Source organism: Erpetoichthys calabaricus, chromosome 3 (genome assembly GCF_900747795.2).
Source record: "Erpetoichthys calabaricus chromosome 3, fErpCal1.3, whole genome shotgun sequence".
Classification (NCBI taxonomy): domain Eukaryota; kingdom Metazoa; phylum Chordata; class Cladistia; order Polypteriformes; family Polypteridae; genus Erpetoichthys; species Erpetoichthys calabaricus.
The window spans coordinates 157293472-157309760 of NC_041396.2; the positions used below are offsets into that span (position 1 = coordinate 157293472).

Here is a 16289-nt window from a genome sequence, read left to right on the forward strand (position 1 = left end):
AAAGCACATGTACATAAGTATTCACAGACTTTGCCATGAAGCTCAAAATTGAGCTGAGGTGCATCCTGTTTCCCCTGATCATCCTTGAGATGTTTCTGCAGCTTAATTGGAGTCCACCTGTGGTAAATTCAGTTGATTGGACATGATTTGGAAAGACACACACCTGTCTATATAAGGTCCCACAGTTGACAGTTCATGTCAGAGCACAAACCAAGCATGAAGTCAAAGGAATTGTCTGTAGACCTCCTAGACAGGATTGTCTCGAGGCACAAATCTGGGGAAGGTTACAGAAAAATTTCTGCTGCTTTGAAGGTCCCAATGAGCACAGTGGCCTCCATCATCCGTAAGTGGAAGAAGTTCGAAACCACCCGGACTCTTCCTAGAGCTGGCCGGCCATCTAAACTGAGCGATCGGGGGAGACGGGCCTTAGTCAGGGAGGGGACCAAGAACCCGATGGTCACTCTGTCAGAGCTCCAGAGGTCCTCTGTGGAGAGAGGAGAACCTTCCAGAAGGACAAACCATCTCTGCAGCAATCCACCAATCAGGCCTGTATGGTAGAGTGGCCAGACGGAAGCCACTCCTTAGTAAAAGGCACATGGTAGCCCGCCTGGAGTTTGCCAAAAGGCACCTGAAGGACTGTCAGACCATGAGAAAGAAAATTCTCTGGTCTGATGAGACAAAGATTGAACTCTTTGGTGTGAATGCCAGGCGTCACGTTTGGAGGAAACCTGGCACCATCCCTACAGTGAAGTATGGTGGTGGCAGCATCATGCCGTGGGGATGTTTTTCAGCGGCAGGGACTGGGAGAATAGTCAGGATAAAGGGAAAGATGACTGCAGCAATGTACAGACATATCCTGGATGAAAACCTGCTCCAAAGCACTCTTGACCTCAGACTGGGGCGATAGTTCATCTTTCAGAAGGACAACGACCCTAAGCACACAGCCAAGATATCAAAGGAGTGGCTTCAGGACAACTCTGTGAATGTCCTTGAATGGCCCAGCCAGAGCCCAGACTTGAATCCGATTGAACATCTCTGGAGAGATCTTAAAATGGCTATGCACCAATGCTTCCCATCCAACCTGATGGAGTTTGAGAGGTGCTGCAAAGAGGAATGGCGGAACTGGCCAAGGATAGGTGTGCCAAGTTTGTGGCATCATATTCAAAAAGAATTGATGCTGTAATTGCTGCCAAAGGTGCATCGACAAAGTATTGAGAAAAGGCTGTGAATACTTATGTACATTTTTTAATAAATCTGCAAAAACCTCAAGTAAACTTTTTTTCATGTTGTCATTATGGGGTGTTGTGTGTAGAATTCTGAGGAAAAAAATGAATTTAGAACATTTTAGAATAAGGCTGTAACATAACAAAATGTGGAAAAAGTGATGCGCTGTGAATACTTTCCGGATGCACTGTATATGTATATATATATATATATATGTATATATACACACATACACACCAATGTTGCTAAATAGTTGTACAGTATACAATTAGTAATAATAATAATAATTCATTACATTTATATAGCGCTTTTCTCAGTACTCAAAGCGCTATCATCCAAATACTGACAGTCTAAAGCATCATGATACTTACTGAACTTCTTTCTGTGGGGTTCCAAACTTATTCTTTTTGCAGACCACTTGTCCTTGATAGAGACCAATAAGTGCTTTAGATTCCCTAGTCATTGCAAGTTCCCCAAATTTCTGAAGAGTGACAATGAAAAAAAACCCACACAAAAAAACGATAAACAATAAACATACACACAAATACACACACTAGAAGCATTCAAAACTCTTATGTGGCTTATGTACTATTATTGAATCACAAGTACCACAAAGATGTAATAAATGATACATGCATTTAAAAATAAACGTGGTCTATTATTTTAATTTCTCACTAAAAATGAGCAATAATTTTTATTTAGCTTTGATACTGGAAATGTCCTGGTTTTCTACAGAGAAGAAACTGACATTTACATTATTTAAATAGAGACACATGCACATATAGAACTTCTAAAATGTATTGTTTCAACAACGAGCTTGGACAGAACACCACACTATTGATAACCGACCTGCACTAAAATAAACAGCTCAATAAAAACTCAAGATTAAAAAAAATCAAAAAAAAAAAAAAAAAATCCCAAGCTTTACCAAGTAAAAAAACGTTAAGTAGATTCTGTGAGTCATTCCCACTTCAGTTACATGTATTAAAAAAAAAAACAAAAAAAAAAAACACTATCTGTAAATAGTTAACTATAAAGCTTAAAAGTTAATGAACATGCAAACGAACAGACAAATTAAAAGAAATAAAGACTAAATCAGGAGCATAAAATATGCTGAGAGAGAGAGGGGAAAGGAGAATCACAACCTAAACTTTCTTACCTGTGACTCTGCCAAATACCCAGCATCAGTTGACTGCTCAATTCCTGTTTTAACCACCTGTAGAAAGAAAAGTGAATTGCAGTGGCTGAATAACAGGGAACCGAGCAGGAGGGTTTATTCACCATGCCGAAGAAGTTATTATGTTGATAATGTTGAGTTCTCCCTCATCCCCAAGACTGGAAGGTAAACTGTCAATTACAAATTATGGTTATGAAGGGTAAGTGTGCACCTTTCAATAGACAGGCCCCAAGATAAGATAGCCCTTTCAATAGATAAAATTCTGTCCAGGGTTAGTTTCAATTTGGTGACCAATGCAGTGATCCCAAGATGGAATAACGAGAGGAACAAAGGATGTATTTTTTTAATTATGATAAAACCATGTCTCAGAAATGAATGAAAATAACCAATTTTTTAATATCTGATAGGTTAATAACATTGTAGATTTAACTATTCATCATCATAAAAAATCTATAGCTTATATCAGTATTACCATCATCTGGGGTTTACAAAATTTTTTAATTTTCATGGAAAATATAGACTTACTTTAATTAACTGTAAAACTTCACATATAGTTCAGGTCAGAGTATTCAGAGACCTTTCCATGGTACACTCTATTTTTTTTCCACTTAAAGAAAACTTTGATAAGAAGCCTAACAAATCTTTGAGATAACAAAGTACCAAAAGAATGATTGTTAAATGAAATGTTACTGCTATAAATAAAATTTTGAATCATCAACTTGATTACAATGTCTGTCAGGCTTTATCTAGGCATCCATCTGAAAGTAAAGGATTTGACCCCACAGAGATGAGACACTGGCAGCGTATGCAAAGCAGAATTTTCTGGCCAAGGCGAAATACAAAAATTGTAGATACTGTGGAGATGCCTAACTGACTAGTAGATGCAATTTTCATGTAATCTAAATAATGAATAAAGCTCTGACACTTGCTAATAATTTCCCACTTTTCAATTATATGAGGGAAAATGTTAACAAGAAATGTAAGTACTCTCTAGTCACAAGGATAATTACATTCTGTTTTAAAAACTCTGGCAGCACATGTAAATTAACGTAAACTGCTTTAATACATATCAAAGTATTGAAGAAGCATCCCCTAGGTTTCCAAGCTGGATGCTTTCCCAAATATAAGCTGCATCTTCATGACTTCCTCCATGAAAACCATGGAAATACTAGTAGACAATATAGAGACTTGGCAGAGTGCCATGTTCAAATTAAAAAAAAAAAAAAAACAAAAAAACATCCTTTACAATACATTTTCAAGCAATACTTTCACAGCTTCTTACAAAAAGGTTTACTATGTAGCATTTATTGATCGATGTGTTGGCCATTAACTGTTCAATTTTAGAAAATGGTAAAGCTCAAGATACATCTCTACTTACGCAGTACACATTAACACATTCAAAAGTTACTTACAATGCAAGTTTAACAATATAAATTATGTCCTTATAAAACAAAAAATCTATTTCCTTGTAATCATTTTCTAACTATATATAAAACAATGGAAAAATATGTAGGTTACCAAGCTTTGTGTTATTCTCAACAGCTCTACTGCTAAGAAAAAGTATTTTGCTGTAGTTGAGAATGAACCAGATCACCACTGTGTGCAACAAGCTCTATCTCACCAAAGTACCAAATGTAATTTTCTGAGCTAAATATAAATCAGCACCATTTTTAAAAAAAATTATAAAATTTATCAACACAAAAAATAGATGTTTGCTACATAACATAAAAAGATAAATAAGTAGTACAATTGTACCTCTATAATTTTTAATGGAGCAGGATATAGCCCCTTTTGTCTGTTTCATTACTTTTTTCCTCCACAGTGTTGTAGATCTGATTCCTTACAAATGGAATGGTTCATTACATAATCAGTTACTTCTGAAAAATAACACAAATAAGTGCTAATTATATCAACTTGTTTTTACATCAAATGTATTTAAAATTCAGTAATACTGCTTTTTTAACTATACATTGAAATACTGTAAATTAAAAAGGCTTGCAGTTGCTCATAAACTGCTGTATAACTTTAAAGCTCAAAATTTAATCATTCATTCTATCAAACAAACATCTTAAAATATATATAAAAATTATCATGAATCATTTACTAATTTTGGATCTATAACAGATTTTATATTTTACATATATGTATAATATATTCAGATATTATACACACACTTTAGGGATGTGAAATGGACTTCTACACAGACTATCCAATATGCCACTGCAAGTAATTTATTAACTTATGTAGGCATTGTAATTTAAATTAAAAAAAAAAAAATTGAAGGTCACATGCAAGCACTGGGCAAGGAGTGAAATAAAATAAGTTACAAAGCCACACACCACAATGAAAATGAATCACAAAGCCAATCTACCTTGCCTGAAATACAGCTGTGGTGAACAGTTTGCAGAGGAAAAAAAAACAAAATACCAAAACCTATTAAGGTATGCATTAAAATCTTCAATTTTTCTAAACAAATTAAAAATCATTTTTGCCCTTATTCCTACAAATACATGCTTTAACTGCTAGAATACCACCGTTACTGTCTGAATCAAAATCATATTATGTGATATCATCTACTGTTAAATTCTTCTCTGTACCTGTAATATTTTTATTTTACTATTATACTGTATTAAGGATTACTTGTGTTTTGTTCATTGTATTGTAATAATAGTTAATTGTTTGCATTTATATAGCGATTCTCTCACTACTAAAAGCGCTCAGCAATTGCAGGTTAAGGGTCTTGCTTAAGGGCCCAACAGAGCAGAGTCCCTATTGCATTTTTACAGGATTCAAATCGGCAACCTTCCGATTGCCAGTGCAGATCCCTAGCCTCAGAGCCACCATACCATTGTATTGTATTGTATTAAACCCCCTTCTTTTTGACACCCAATACACGCCCAGCCCTACCTGGAAAGGGGTCTCTCTTTGAAACTGCCTTTTCCAAGGTTTCTTCCATTTTTTTCCCCTACTAGGGTTTTTTTTTTTTTGGGAGTTTTTTCTTGTCTTCTAAGAGACTCAAGGCAAGGCCTATTAAAGCCCATTACAGCACTTATTGTGTGATTTGGGGCTATACAAAATTCAATTGTATTGTATTGAATAACACTGAAAAAAAGGCTCCTGTAACCTTGAATTTGGCAAGTCAGGTATTGCCCATATTGGAACAGTGTCTTAAAAGGACACAGATAGAAATAAAACATTAAGAGTGGACACACATTAATGTATACCAAGTATAAGCCTTATTATAAGGCGAGTCTTATGTTACGATAATCTCACAGATACGCATTTGCTGAGGAAACAATAGTTAGTGATGGTTTTTCAGGCCATCATTGACTTTTCCAGCTTTATGAGGTAATAAATCATTATCAAAAATTGAATACTCCACCCAAAAAAAATTTTTTATCTACTACTTACATGTCGTATGCAACAATGACCAGAGGAAAAAAAAGTGTGATCTCATGTTTTATGGATAATGGAGATAAAATTAAAAGTCACAACAAGCTTTAATGGGACCAATACTGAACAAAATGGCAACCAATATCGAAAATGATCATTGGAAGAAAAAAAAATCTAAATTTAGTTGAGACTCAATCATCATGTCAGATATCCAGTGCCCCACACTATCCCAACCATGTACATTTTCTGCTAAAAGAATGTTGCATAAAAAAATAAAACAAAATCCTCTTGTGAGCAGCAAGTCAAATCAAGCTTTTTGAATTGAAGACCTGCCACAATCTCTCATTTACCACAAATTGCTATTTTGGAGAGAGTATAACTTTAGCATAAAGTCAACTGTACATACACATGGTTCAATATTTATGTATGTGATTTAAAGTGTAGTGATACTGCTTAAATGTCACTTTCTTAAAGACTTTTGAAATGCTTTTCTGAAGGCGAAGACATTATGCATTTTGATGTATTTCCATTATTAATTGGCATTTTTCAGTGCAAGTTCTAACTTAAATACAAAATTGGGTTAAAAAACAAGTTCCATTCCTGCCAACAGTCAAAAGTGCCATCTATATCTAGCTGCAAATCTTTTGCATGCAATAAATACATGAATCTGATGACCTACTGAAATCACCGGATAGCCTACAAAATATTACTTTTTGTGAAATGCCCAATAAATTTAATAAAATCAAAACCGATTAATTTGATCAATCTATGATTACCAGGCACTGGCAGGGTGTTCTGGGTGCCTCTTCATGCTACAAGATGCAGGCCTTTTCTTTTACACATATACAAATGTTTAAGTATTTCTAAAATCATTATTCAATATAATTCTCAGTGACATCATTGACATAATCAGTGATAACAGTGGTTAGATACAGTTCCTGTTGCTTTTCTAAACAGACTATTTCTATTTCTAATTTTTACACTTCATCAGTTATCAAGGCATTAGACCATATACACATATACAGGTGCTGGTCATAAAATTAGAATATCATGACAAAGTGATTTATTTCAGTAATTCCATTCAAAAAGTGAAACTTTGTAATTAGATTCATTCATTACACATAGACTGATGTATTTCAAATGTTTATTTCTTTTAATGTTGATGATTATACTGACAACTAATGAAAAGTCCCAAATTCAGTATCTCGGAAAATTAGAATATTGTGAAAAGGTTCAATATTGAAGACACCTGGTGCCTACACTCTAATCAGCTAATTAACTCAAAACACCTGCAAAAGCCTTTAAATGGTCTCTCAGTCTAGTTCTGTAGGCTACACAATCATGGGGAAGACTGCTGACTTGACAGTTGTCCAAAAGACGACCATTGACACCTTTTCACAAGGAGGGCAAGACACAAAAGGTCATTGCTAAAGAGGCTGGCTGTTCACAGAGGCTCCTGTGTCCAAGCACATTAATAGAGAGGTGAAGGGAAAGGACAAGATGTGGTAGAAAAAAGTGTACAAGCAATAGGATATCCGCACCCTGGAGAGGATTGTGAAACAAAACCCATTCAAAAATGTGGGGGAGATTCACAAAGAGTGGACTGCAGCTGGAGTCAGTGCTCCAAGAACCACCACGCACAGACGTATGCAAGACATGGGTTTCAGCTGTCGCATTCCTTGTGTCAAGCCACTCTTGAACAAGAGACAGCGTCAGAAGCGTCTCGACTTTGGACTGCTGCCGAGTGGTCCAAAGTTATGTTCTCTGATGAAAGTAAATTTTGCATGTCCTTTGGAAATCAAGGTCCCAGAGTCTGGAGGATGAGAGGAGAGGCACAGAATCCACGTTGCTTGAGGTCCAGTGTAAGTTTCCACAGTCAGTGATGGTTTGGGGTGCCATGTCACCTGCTGGTGTTGGTCTATTGTGTTTTCTGAGGTCCAAGGTCAACGCAGTCGTCTACCAGGAAGTTTTAGAGCACTTCATGCTTCTTGCTGCTGACGAACTTTATGGAGATGCAGATTTCATTTTCCAACAAGGGACCTGGCACCTGCACACAGTGCCAAAGCTACCAGTACCTGGTTTAAGGACCATGGTATCCCTGTTCTTGATTGGCCAGCAAACTCACACTGACCTACCCCACAGACAATCTATGGGGTATTGTGAAGAGGAAGATGCAATACGCCAGACCCAACAATTCAGAAGAGCTGAAGGCCACTATCAGAGCAACATGGCTCTCATAACACCTGAGCAGTGCCACAGACTGATCGACTCCATGCCACGCCGCATTGCTGCAGTAATCCAGGCCAAAAGGAGCCCCAACTAAATATTGAGTGCTGTACAATGCTCATACTTTCATGTTCATACCTTTCAGTTGGCCACATTTCTAAAAGTCCTTTTTTTTTGCATTGGTCTTAATTGATATTCTAATTTTCCGAGATACTGAATTTGGGACTTTCATTAGCTGTCAGTTATAAATCTCAACATTAAAAGAAATAAACATTTTGAAATACATCAGTCTGTGTGTAATGAATCGAATGTAATATACAAGTTTCACTTTTTGAATGGAATTACTGAAAATAAATCAACTTTGTCATGATATTCTAATTTTATGACCAGCAACCTATGTGTGTATATATATAATATATAATATATATGATATATATAGGTATATACACACACCACACACCTCACTCACACCACACACACCACACTCACACAACATATATATATAGTATATATATATATATATATAGATATATATTATATATATATATATACACATACACACACACATCATAGATATATTTATATATATATATATATTTTTATATATATATATATACCTATACACACCACAACACACTACACACTCCACTCAACACAATATATATATATAATAATATATAATATAGTATATATATATATTATATATGTGTGTGTGTATGTATATATATATATATATATTATATTAATATATATATATATATATATATATATATATATTTTAATACATACATACATATACACACATAAATACATACACAAATATCTATTATGGTCCTCTACCACTATTATATTGCACATATTATCTTTTTATTTAGTAGATGTAAGAGTGTGTGTGCACGTGTCCATCAAGGTTGCTAGGACTCTGTTACTCCAAAAAATCATGCATCACAAACATTAACACTGCTTTTACAAATCCCATACCAAAAGACATAACACAAATACGACATATATACAGTACATTTCATATACACACACACACCCCACACTGCTCCGCCAATTCCCCCCGGCCTGTGCTGTGCTCCTGCCACTCTGCGTCTCTGCTGCTCGCGTATGTGAATTTCACTTTCACCAAACAACAAATCTATTAATTCTCCCCAATATGCCTCATCATTGGGAAGAAACACTACTTTTCCCTGATGGCAACACGAATTAGACGATCTACAAGTCTTCGACTTAAAGTGTTAAATCCAAACAATATATTCAATCTCTTTTTGCAGCTCTGTTATTTCACTGAGTAATAATTTCCATTAGTAAAGATCGCATTAGCGCAAACAATCATTTTTTTTGAGCTTTTCGAATTTTAGTACTTTCATTATCTCTAACCTGCTCTGCGTGTATATCGCATCAACGTTTTCGAATTCTTTACAACGTTCTACTTTGTCATCTACTCGTTAGCTTTTATTTCCGGCCCCGGGTGTGGTAAATCTCTTGGTACAAAGTCTCGTCTCGCGGGATGTGAAAGTATCTCTCTGAAAAAGTCACATCTCGTCCCAGGATTTTTTTTTTATTATAATAGTTCCTGTTATGTGAAATGTGCACATTTAGAAAAGGGGAAAAATACTGCACAGTGTTGGCAGTTGCTTTGGCAGACCGAGGGTGTGTCACATGTTGCAATAATTCTGAGATAAAAAAGTTTAATAAGTACAAAGCCAACACTATTGCCTTCTTGCATATCATTAATAATACAATACCAATGTGCGCAATGGTAAGCAATTTTTTTTTTTTTTAATTCAAAAAACACTGAAAATTAACTTGGTGAGCCAAGCCATGATTGGACAGAATAAAGGTCTGATGGCGATGATGTCTTTCAGAATGTGAGAAGAAGAGAACAGGACAGTGCTTTGGAGTGAGTAAAGGTGCTCCTTTTTTTTTTTTTTTTTTTTTTTTTTAAGAAATTTATTCAAATCTATTGTATACTTAGGCAGTACTAATTTTAGGCTTTTATCTTTAAATCAACTTTAAATCAACTTTGTAACTTTGTTGAATGCTACTTTAATACGGAATACTGCTGACATCTTTTTCACACCACCAGGGACTGTATTTAGCTTTTTTTTTAGCAGTAAGCAGGTCAAGTGAATTAAATATTAGACCCAGTTTAAAAAAATAAACAAACACAAATACTATATACAGAAAAGTACTTGGGTTATATAGTACTTCTGATACATCCGAATAACCAATGGCTCTACAAGTGAGACTCACCGGGTTAGAAAATATCCCGGGCAAAGCAGGGTGGCACAGCTAGAGATACATGAAAGCTCTGAACTACATTTTCCATCGAAATATGGACTTCTAAAAATTTCATTAGCCAGTAAATGTTTACACACTAGCCCCATATATAATTACCTAATAAAATGTTAAATTAACCATATATACATTAAACATATGCTGTGACATAACATAAAACAAAGTTTCAACTGAAATAAATACATACTTTGAACAAACCCCTTTTCCTTTTTGAGAGAGATTTTTTTATTTACAATTCCTCTTGCACATTCAATAGCAACTTCCTCAAGATATTCAATTGTTCTCTCTTCTGGGCTTTTTAAGCCAGGGCCTTAAATGCAAAAATAATATTTATTTATATTACATATAGTAAAACCAGTAACATACATTAAACATAGTATAACAAAAAGAAAATTATGAAATAAATTTACTAAATTCATAAAACTGTTAACATTTTCTCTCTTACTATCTGCATTAAACTGATTTTGGCCAGTATCAGGCTGTGAATGTTTGACAAAAGCTTCCCTTCATAATTTAATACAAAGCAATTGGAATATAACAGGTTTGTAAACTATATACCTTTTGCACTTCTCTTTTTCCTTAGTACACTTGTTTAAAATAAAATTATTTTACTGAGCATACACAAATACTATTTATGTGTATATGTAAACTTCTCCACCCCCGATCATACATTATACTTTCAGCCTTTTAAATGTACTTAGTTCCTGAACTTCATGAAGTCTTAACTTCTGTGTAATTGAAATATTGGATTGCAAAGTGTTCTAGAAGTTAAAAAGCTTAACACTATAAAATGGACCAGATTTTTGTGCCTTTTAAATGTTTCTAGCTTAAATAAACTTGCAACTTGGAAGGTGACAACTAATGTGCCAAATTCTAACAAAACAAGACAAAAAAAGACCAAGCAACTTCACCCAATGGATCCACAAGTACATCAACAAGTCCCATTTTTTTGGCTTTGTCAGCCCTAATGTTTTTTCCTGTAAGCATCATGTCAAAAGCAGAAGGGAGGCCGACCTATGAAATATAAACAAAAAAATTAAAATTGAGAAAAATTAGACATACTGTATTTAAGTATGATATTTTAAAAGCACATTAAATTACATAGGGAAGTCAATTATCTAAACAGAAATAGAAACAAAATGTTTAATGTATTTTTTTTTATTGTTTTATAATTTGCCAAAATGGGTCCTGATCTTCATCTGTGTTTTAATAGGTTAGAAGCAGTGCAACTAAACAAATCCTGTAATACAAACATTATTGTAAATTATGGAAACTTTTTGAGCAAAATTTGTTTAAAACAACACTCCACACAAAAATGATTTTTTATACATGTCACTAATCCCATGTACTTTGTAGTGATGGCTGAGAAAAATTTATGTTTTCATGCAGAATAGAGAAAAAAAAAAGTCTGATATAACAAGCCAATAATGACCAATGATGTACAATTGCAAATGAAGTGAAAAAAATCAATGCAAAAAAGAAAACAACCGAAGTCAGGACTCTTGACTGGACTCTTAACCAAGCAATCCCGTGAGGCTTTAGTTTCAGGTTTGTGAAGTTAAATATGTACTTACTGATAAATTAGTTAACAATATTTTAGAAAAAAGAAAAAAAAGAAAAGCGTTTTGACCATATGACTGGATAACTGACATAGGACTATATAACACAAGTAACTTGAGATTTTTTCAGGAAGTCATGCATCGAATTTTGGTAAGCAATCTGACTTTTTTTTTTTTGTTGAAGCAATTCCTTCATTGTTTTACTCCCATGTCTGGGTCAATTGCCAAGCTGCATGACTCAACTTCTTTCGAGCTTCATCTCAGAGAGATGCTGTAATATTCATTGTTCTATGAATTATTCCAAGTTTTCCAGGTCATAAAGTACCACTGCAATAAAGCAGTACATTTTAAACCTGTGCTTCAGTATTATCCCACCGAGTAAAACATTACACTCAATTTATATTCTTTCCTAATAGTTTAAACACTTTCTTTTCCTTGACCATGATAATTTAATCATACTCTCAATAAAAATGACTATTCAGAATGTCTTCATTATTAAATCAAGTCCAAAATGAAAATCAATTCACATTTAAGAAGCCTTTTATGTAGAAGCTTCCTAAATGTTCACAATCCTTCTACTCAGAACTAAACAAGTCAAAACTACTCTAATCAGCTTGCAAGATCCTGAAGGGCACTCAAATCACTTCCGAAAGCCTGCTGACAAAAGATTTGTGTCTCCTACTCGCTAGAACATATTAGACAATATCTAAAAGACTGAATCTATATTATATTATATATATAAATTCACTAAAGCAGCCGACCATGGCAGGCAAGACGCAAGACAGAGCCCTGCCCGCCAACATAATTCACTAAGTAGCCATGCGCTCCGATGATTTCCGCACGTGTTCAGTCTCTCCCTGTGCAGCGTGCGAGCCAGAGAGAGAAAGAGAGAGAGAGTGAGCAACACACACAGGCGCGCGCGCGAGAGAGAGAGACACACACACACAGGCGCGCGAGACAGACAGACACACACACACAGTCGCGAGAGTGAGAGACACACACACACACACACACAGGCGCGCGAGAGACACACACACACACAGGTGCGCGCGAGAGACACACACAAGCGCACAAGAGAGACACATACACAGGCGCTTGAGAGAGACACACACACAGGCGCACGACAGAGGGGGCTGGACGCATACGGCAGAGAAGGCAGTTAAAGAATGCACCGGGCTTGATTTTGTATTCACTTCTGTTTACAGCGATCGGTCCGTAGTGTGTATTGTTCCAATGTTACTTTTCTTGGTGGTTTATTAAATGTTCATTTTCTTCCCTTTGCTTAAAACTCATTAAAAAAGTGTTTTTACCGAGCGGTTTGTAGCACTATAGCACGAACTCTTGCAGTGTTTTCTCTGTTGTTCAAGGTTTTCTCAGTGTTATTCAATTTTTTTTACATTTAGTTTACTATTACGCTGTGCATTCTACGGTATAATCTTCTATCTATATATATAATTCACTAAGGCTGCCGACCATGATAGGCAAGACGCAAGACAGAGCCAGTTTTCAGTCACGGACAATGAAGGGATTGTGTTAAAAAATGCTTTAGTTGCCTCACATTTTTATGCAATCGTTTTGTTCACCCCACTGAATTAAAGCTGAAAGTCTGCACTTCAACTGCATCTCAGTTGTTTCATTTAAAATTCATTGTGGTAATGTACAGAACCAAAATTAGAAAAAAAAGTTGTCTGTCCAAATATTTATGGACCTAACTGTATATCCTGTGTAAGCTTTTAACTCTCCTGGCACTGCAATCTGAATTGCTTCACCCGTCCAAAAAGGCCATGCAATACAGACCACTGTGAACAACAACATTCCCAGACCTAGCTATTGACAGTTTGCAAATGCCAATACTGATCTCTGTGGATAATTCTTTGCTTGAGAGTCACCTGTTTAACGAGTGAAACTACTAACGCACAAGGAATATAACTCATACTTACTGTGACAAAGTGGTGCTTCCAGGATAAAGTATAGGACACTAAAATAAGCTATACATATATAAAAAAGAACATCTTGGCAAAACACATACCATTTTTGGCAGTCTCTGTGTACCACCAGCCCCTGGAAGCAGCCCTAACAGAACTTCAGGTGTAGCCAGGACAGTTTTCTTGTCTTTTGTTGCCACTCTGTACTGACAAGCAAGAGCAACCTGATTTTAAAAAAAAAAAAAAAAAAAAACCACTGTGAATAATATTCAGTGAAGAAAAAGAATAAGCAATCCAGTAGGACTGGGTTTAGAAAAACTAGATTTTTTTTTTATTCAAATCGATCTTCATTTTCACAATCCAGTATCAATTCATAAAATTCCAACATCGATTTTTTTAAAAAATATATACGCCATTTACTGTGTATGGCCTTTTCCAGTGGATGAGTGAAGATTTGACCCTATTAGGCTCGCATAGCCAGCCTCAAGCAACGAGATCTGGCAGTTACAAAATATGGAGCTAAACTGAATGCAATATGTGCATAATGGAAGTGAAATACTGCAAAATTTGTTTCTAACCTAGTTTTGTTAAACTTGACTTGCACGTATGGAATGTTATTTTAATAAAATTAATAAAATGTAAAAAAAAATAAAAAATACTGCAGAAATACAAACAAATCTCTGAAATCACTTCACAAGACACTATAAAGATTTGCAATCAGTAAAAACGTCCAATCTAAAATAAACTTCACTGGGAATGCATGTGTTTAAAATTCCAATCCAGTTCTACACAAGAAAAAAAATAAAGTCTGTGACAACTTTCATATGCAAAGATATATGTCCAAACAGCATTGTTGAAAACGATGGCTTTCGAAAACTCATACGCTAGAACCATGCTGCATTTTACCAACACGTAAACATTTCAGTGAAATGGTAATCCCAAACCTGTATGCAGATGTGATACAAGGAGTCACAAATTTACTTAAGTCGACACAGAGAGTCACCCTAATTTGTGATTGCAGGACAATAGATTCATACATAACAATTACTTCTCACAATGTCAACAATGACTGAAATCTCATCTTATGTTTTACAGAGTAGGGCAGCTGAAACCAGCTACACTCAACTCCACAGTGATTAAAATCAAGACTGCTGTATACAACAACTTAAATTCAAGGTATGCTTACTTAAGGTGTGCATGTAACTATGTATGCTGTTTTTTTATAATATACTAATTATTGTTATATTGCAGTAATAGTTTTAAGTTATGTTATAGTAGAATACTTTTATGTTATGTAATGATAATAATATAATATTTATAAGCTATTTAATAATAGCATTATATAGTAAAACAGTTTTTATAAATTAAAGGGATTTAAATATGGGTATGTGAAATCTCTAAGATATAGGAGGCTCTGAAGGACATGCTGTATATAGCGTCAGCATTAGATCCTTGCTTTAAGGCCCTTTATTTCTTGTCTGATGAGACCTGGTATGAGATATTCTCTAGACTAAGGACTGAAGCTGTTGGTCCAGAGAAAATAAAAGCATTTAATGTAAGATATAGAAGAACAAAAATAACTGATTGTTCCTGTATATTACAGGATTTGAATATAAATTCTAAATAGTCTTTTTTCCATTTGTGTTAGCAATATTAACCAATTCCCTAGTGTGTTCCCAATTGATTTTCCAATTAAGTTTATTCCTGAATATTTTCAGCAGCAAGAATCTGATGGTCATGGACCAAGAAAACTGTAAATGTACAGCAGGAGGACAATTCCCTTCGACCTTTTGAAGTGGAGGATGCCTCTTCTCTACCAAAGAACTCAAAAGAATCTTCTGCACCTGCATTGATGGTTCTCCTTATGCCACTCTACAAGCCAAAAGCTACGACATCACAAAAAAAACTCCAGCTGAAAAGTTACAGGAAGAAGTGAACAAATACAGGAAAGTACAACATGTTCCACTCTAATAATCCAATGACCTGGTGGAGGGTGCATGCAGGTAATTATCTCCTTTTACCTCATCAAGCAAAACGGTATCAGGGGCCAATGTTCCTTCTGAAAGAGTTTTATCAACTGCTGGGAAAATGTTTACTGCATAAAGGAGCTGCCTCACTCCACATTTTTCTTGCAGAAAGATCTTAGTCTCAGAGAAGTGAGATTGTAGTCATGAAGGGGCTTAGTGTCATGAACTTTACAGTATACAGTATTCACTTCAGAGGTTTTAAGGACTGTTTACAAGACCTGTTTTCTTGTACTATTGTACTATTTTTAAAGAAGAGACTTTTTTCAGTTTCTGATTGTTGCTTGTTCACATTTTAATATATGCTTGTTTGTATCTTAGTCATTTCACTGTATTTTATTTGGTATGTATCCCATCCCATGCTAAATAAAAAGTTCATCAATGCAGCTGCATTGGGGTGAATTCTTAACACAAATATTTTTTAACAACGTACCTGGTTATACTGTGCATAGTGTTC

General features: G+C 35.1%; 1 protein-coding gene across 1 annotated transcript in view; it reads right to left on the bottom strand.

Annotated features, from left to right (window-relative positions):
• hadhaa (hydroxyacyl-CoA dehydrogenase trifunctional multienzyme complex subunit alpha a) overlaps window positions 1-16289 on the bottom strand; it is a 41893-nt gene that overhangs the window by 16641 nt on the left and 8963 nt on the right. The window contains 8 exon segments of the mRNA XM_028797442.2: window positions 1596-1705; window positions 2384-2440; window positions 4157-4198; window positions 4201-4257; window positions 4259-4278; window positions 10512-10634; window positions 11236-11338; window positions 13913-14032. Of these exon segments, the coding sequence (XP_028653275.2) occupies window positions 1596-1705; window positions 2384-2440; window positions 4157-4198; window positions 4201-4257; window positions 4259-4278; window positions 10512-10634; window positions 11236-11338; window positions 13913-14032 (632 nt within the window).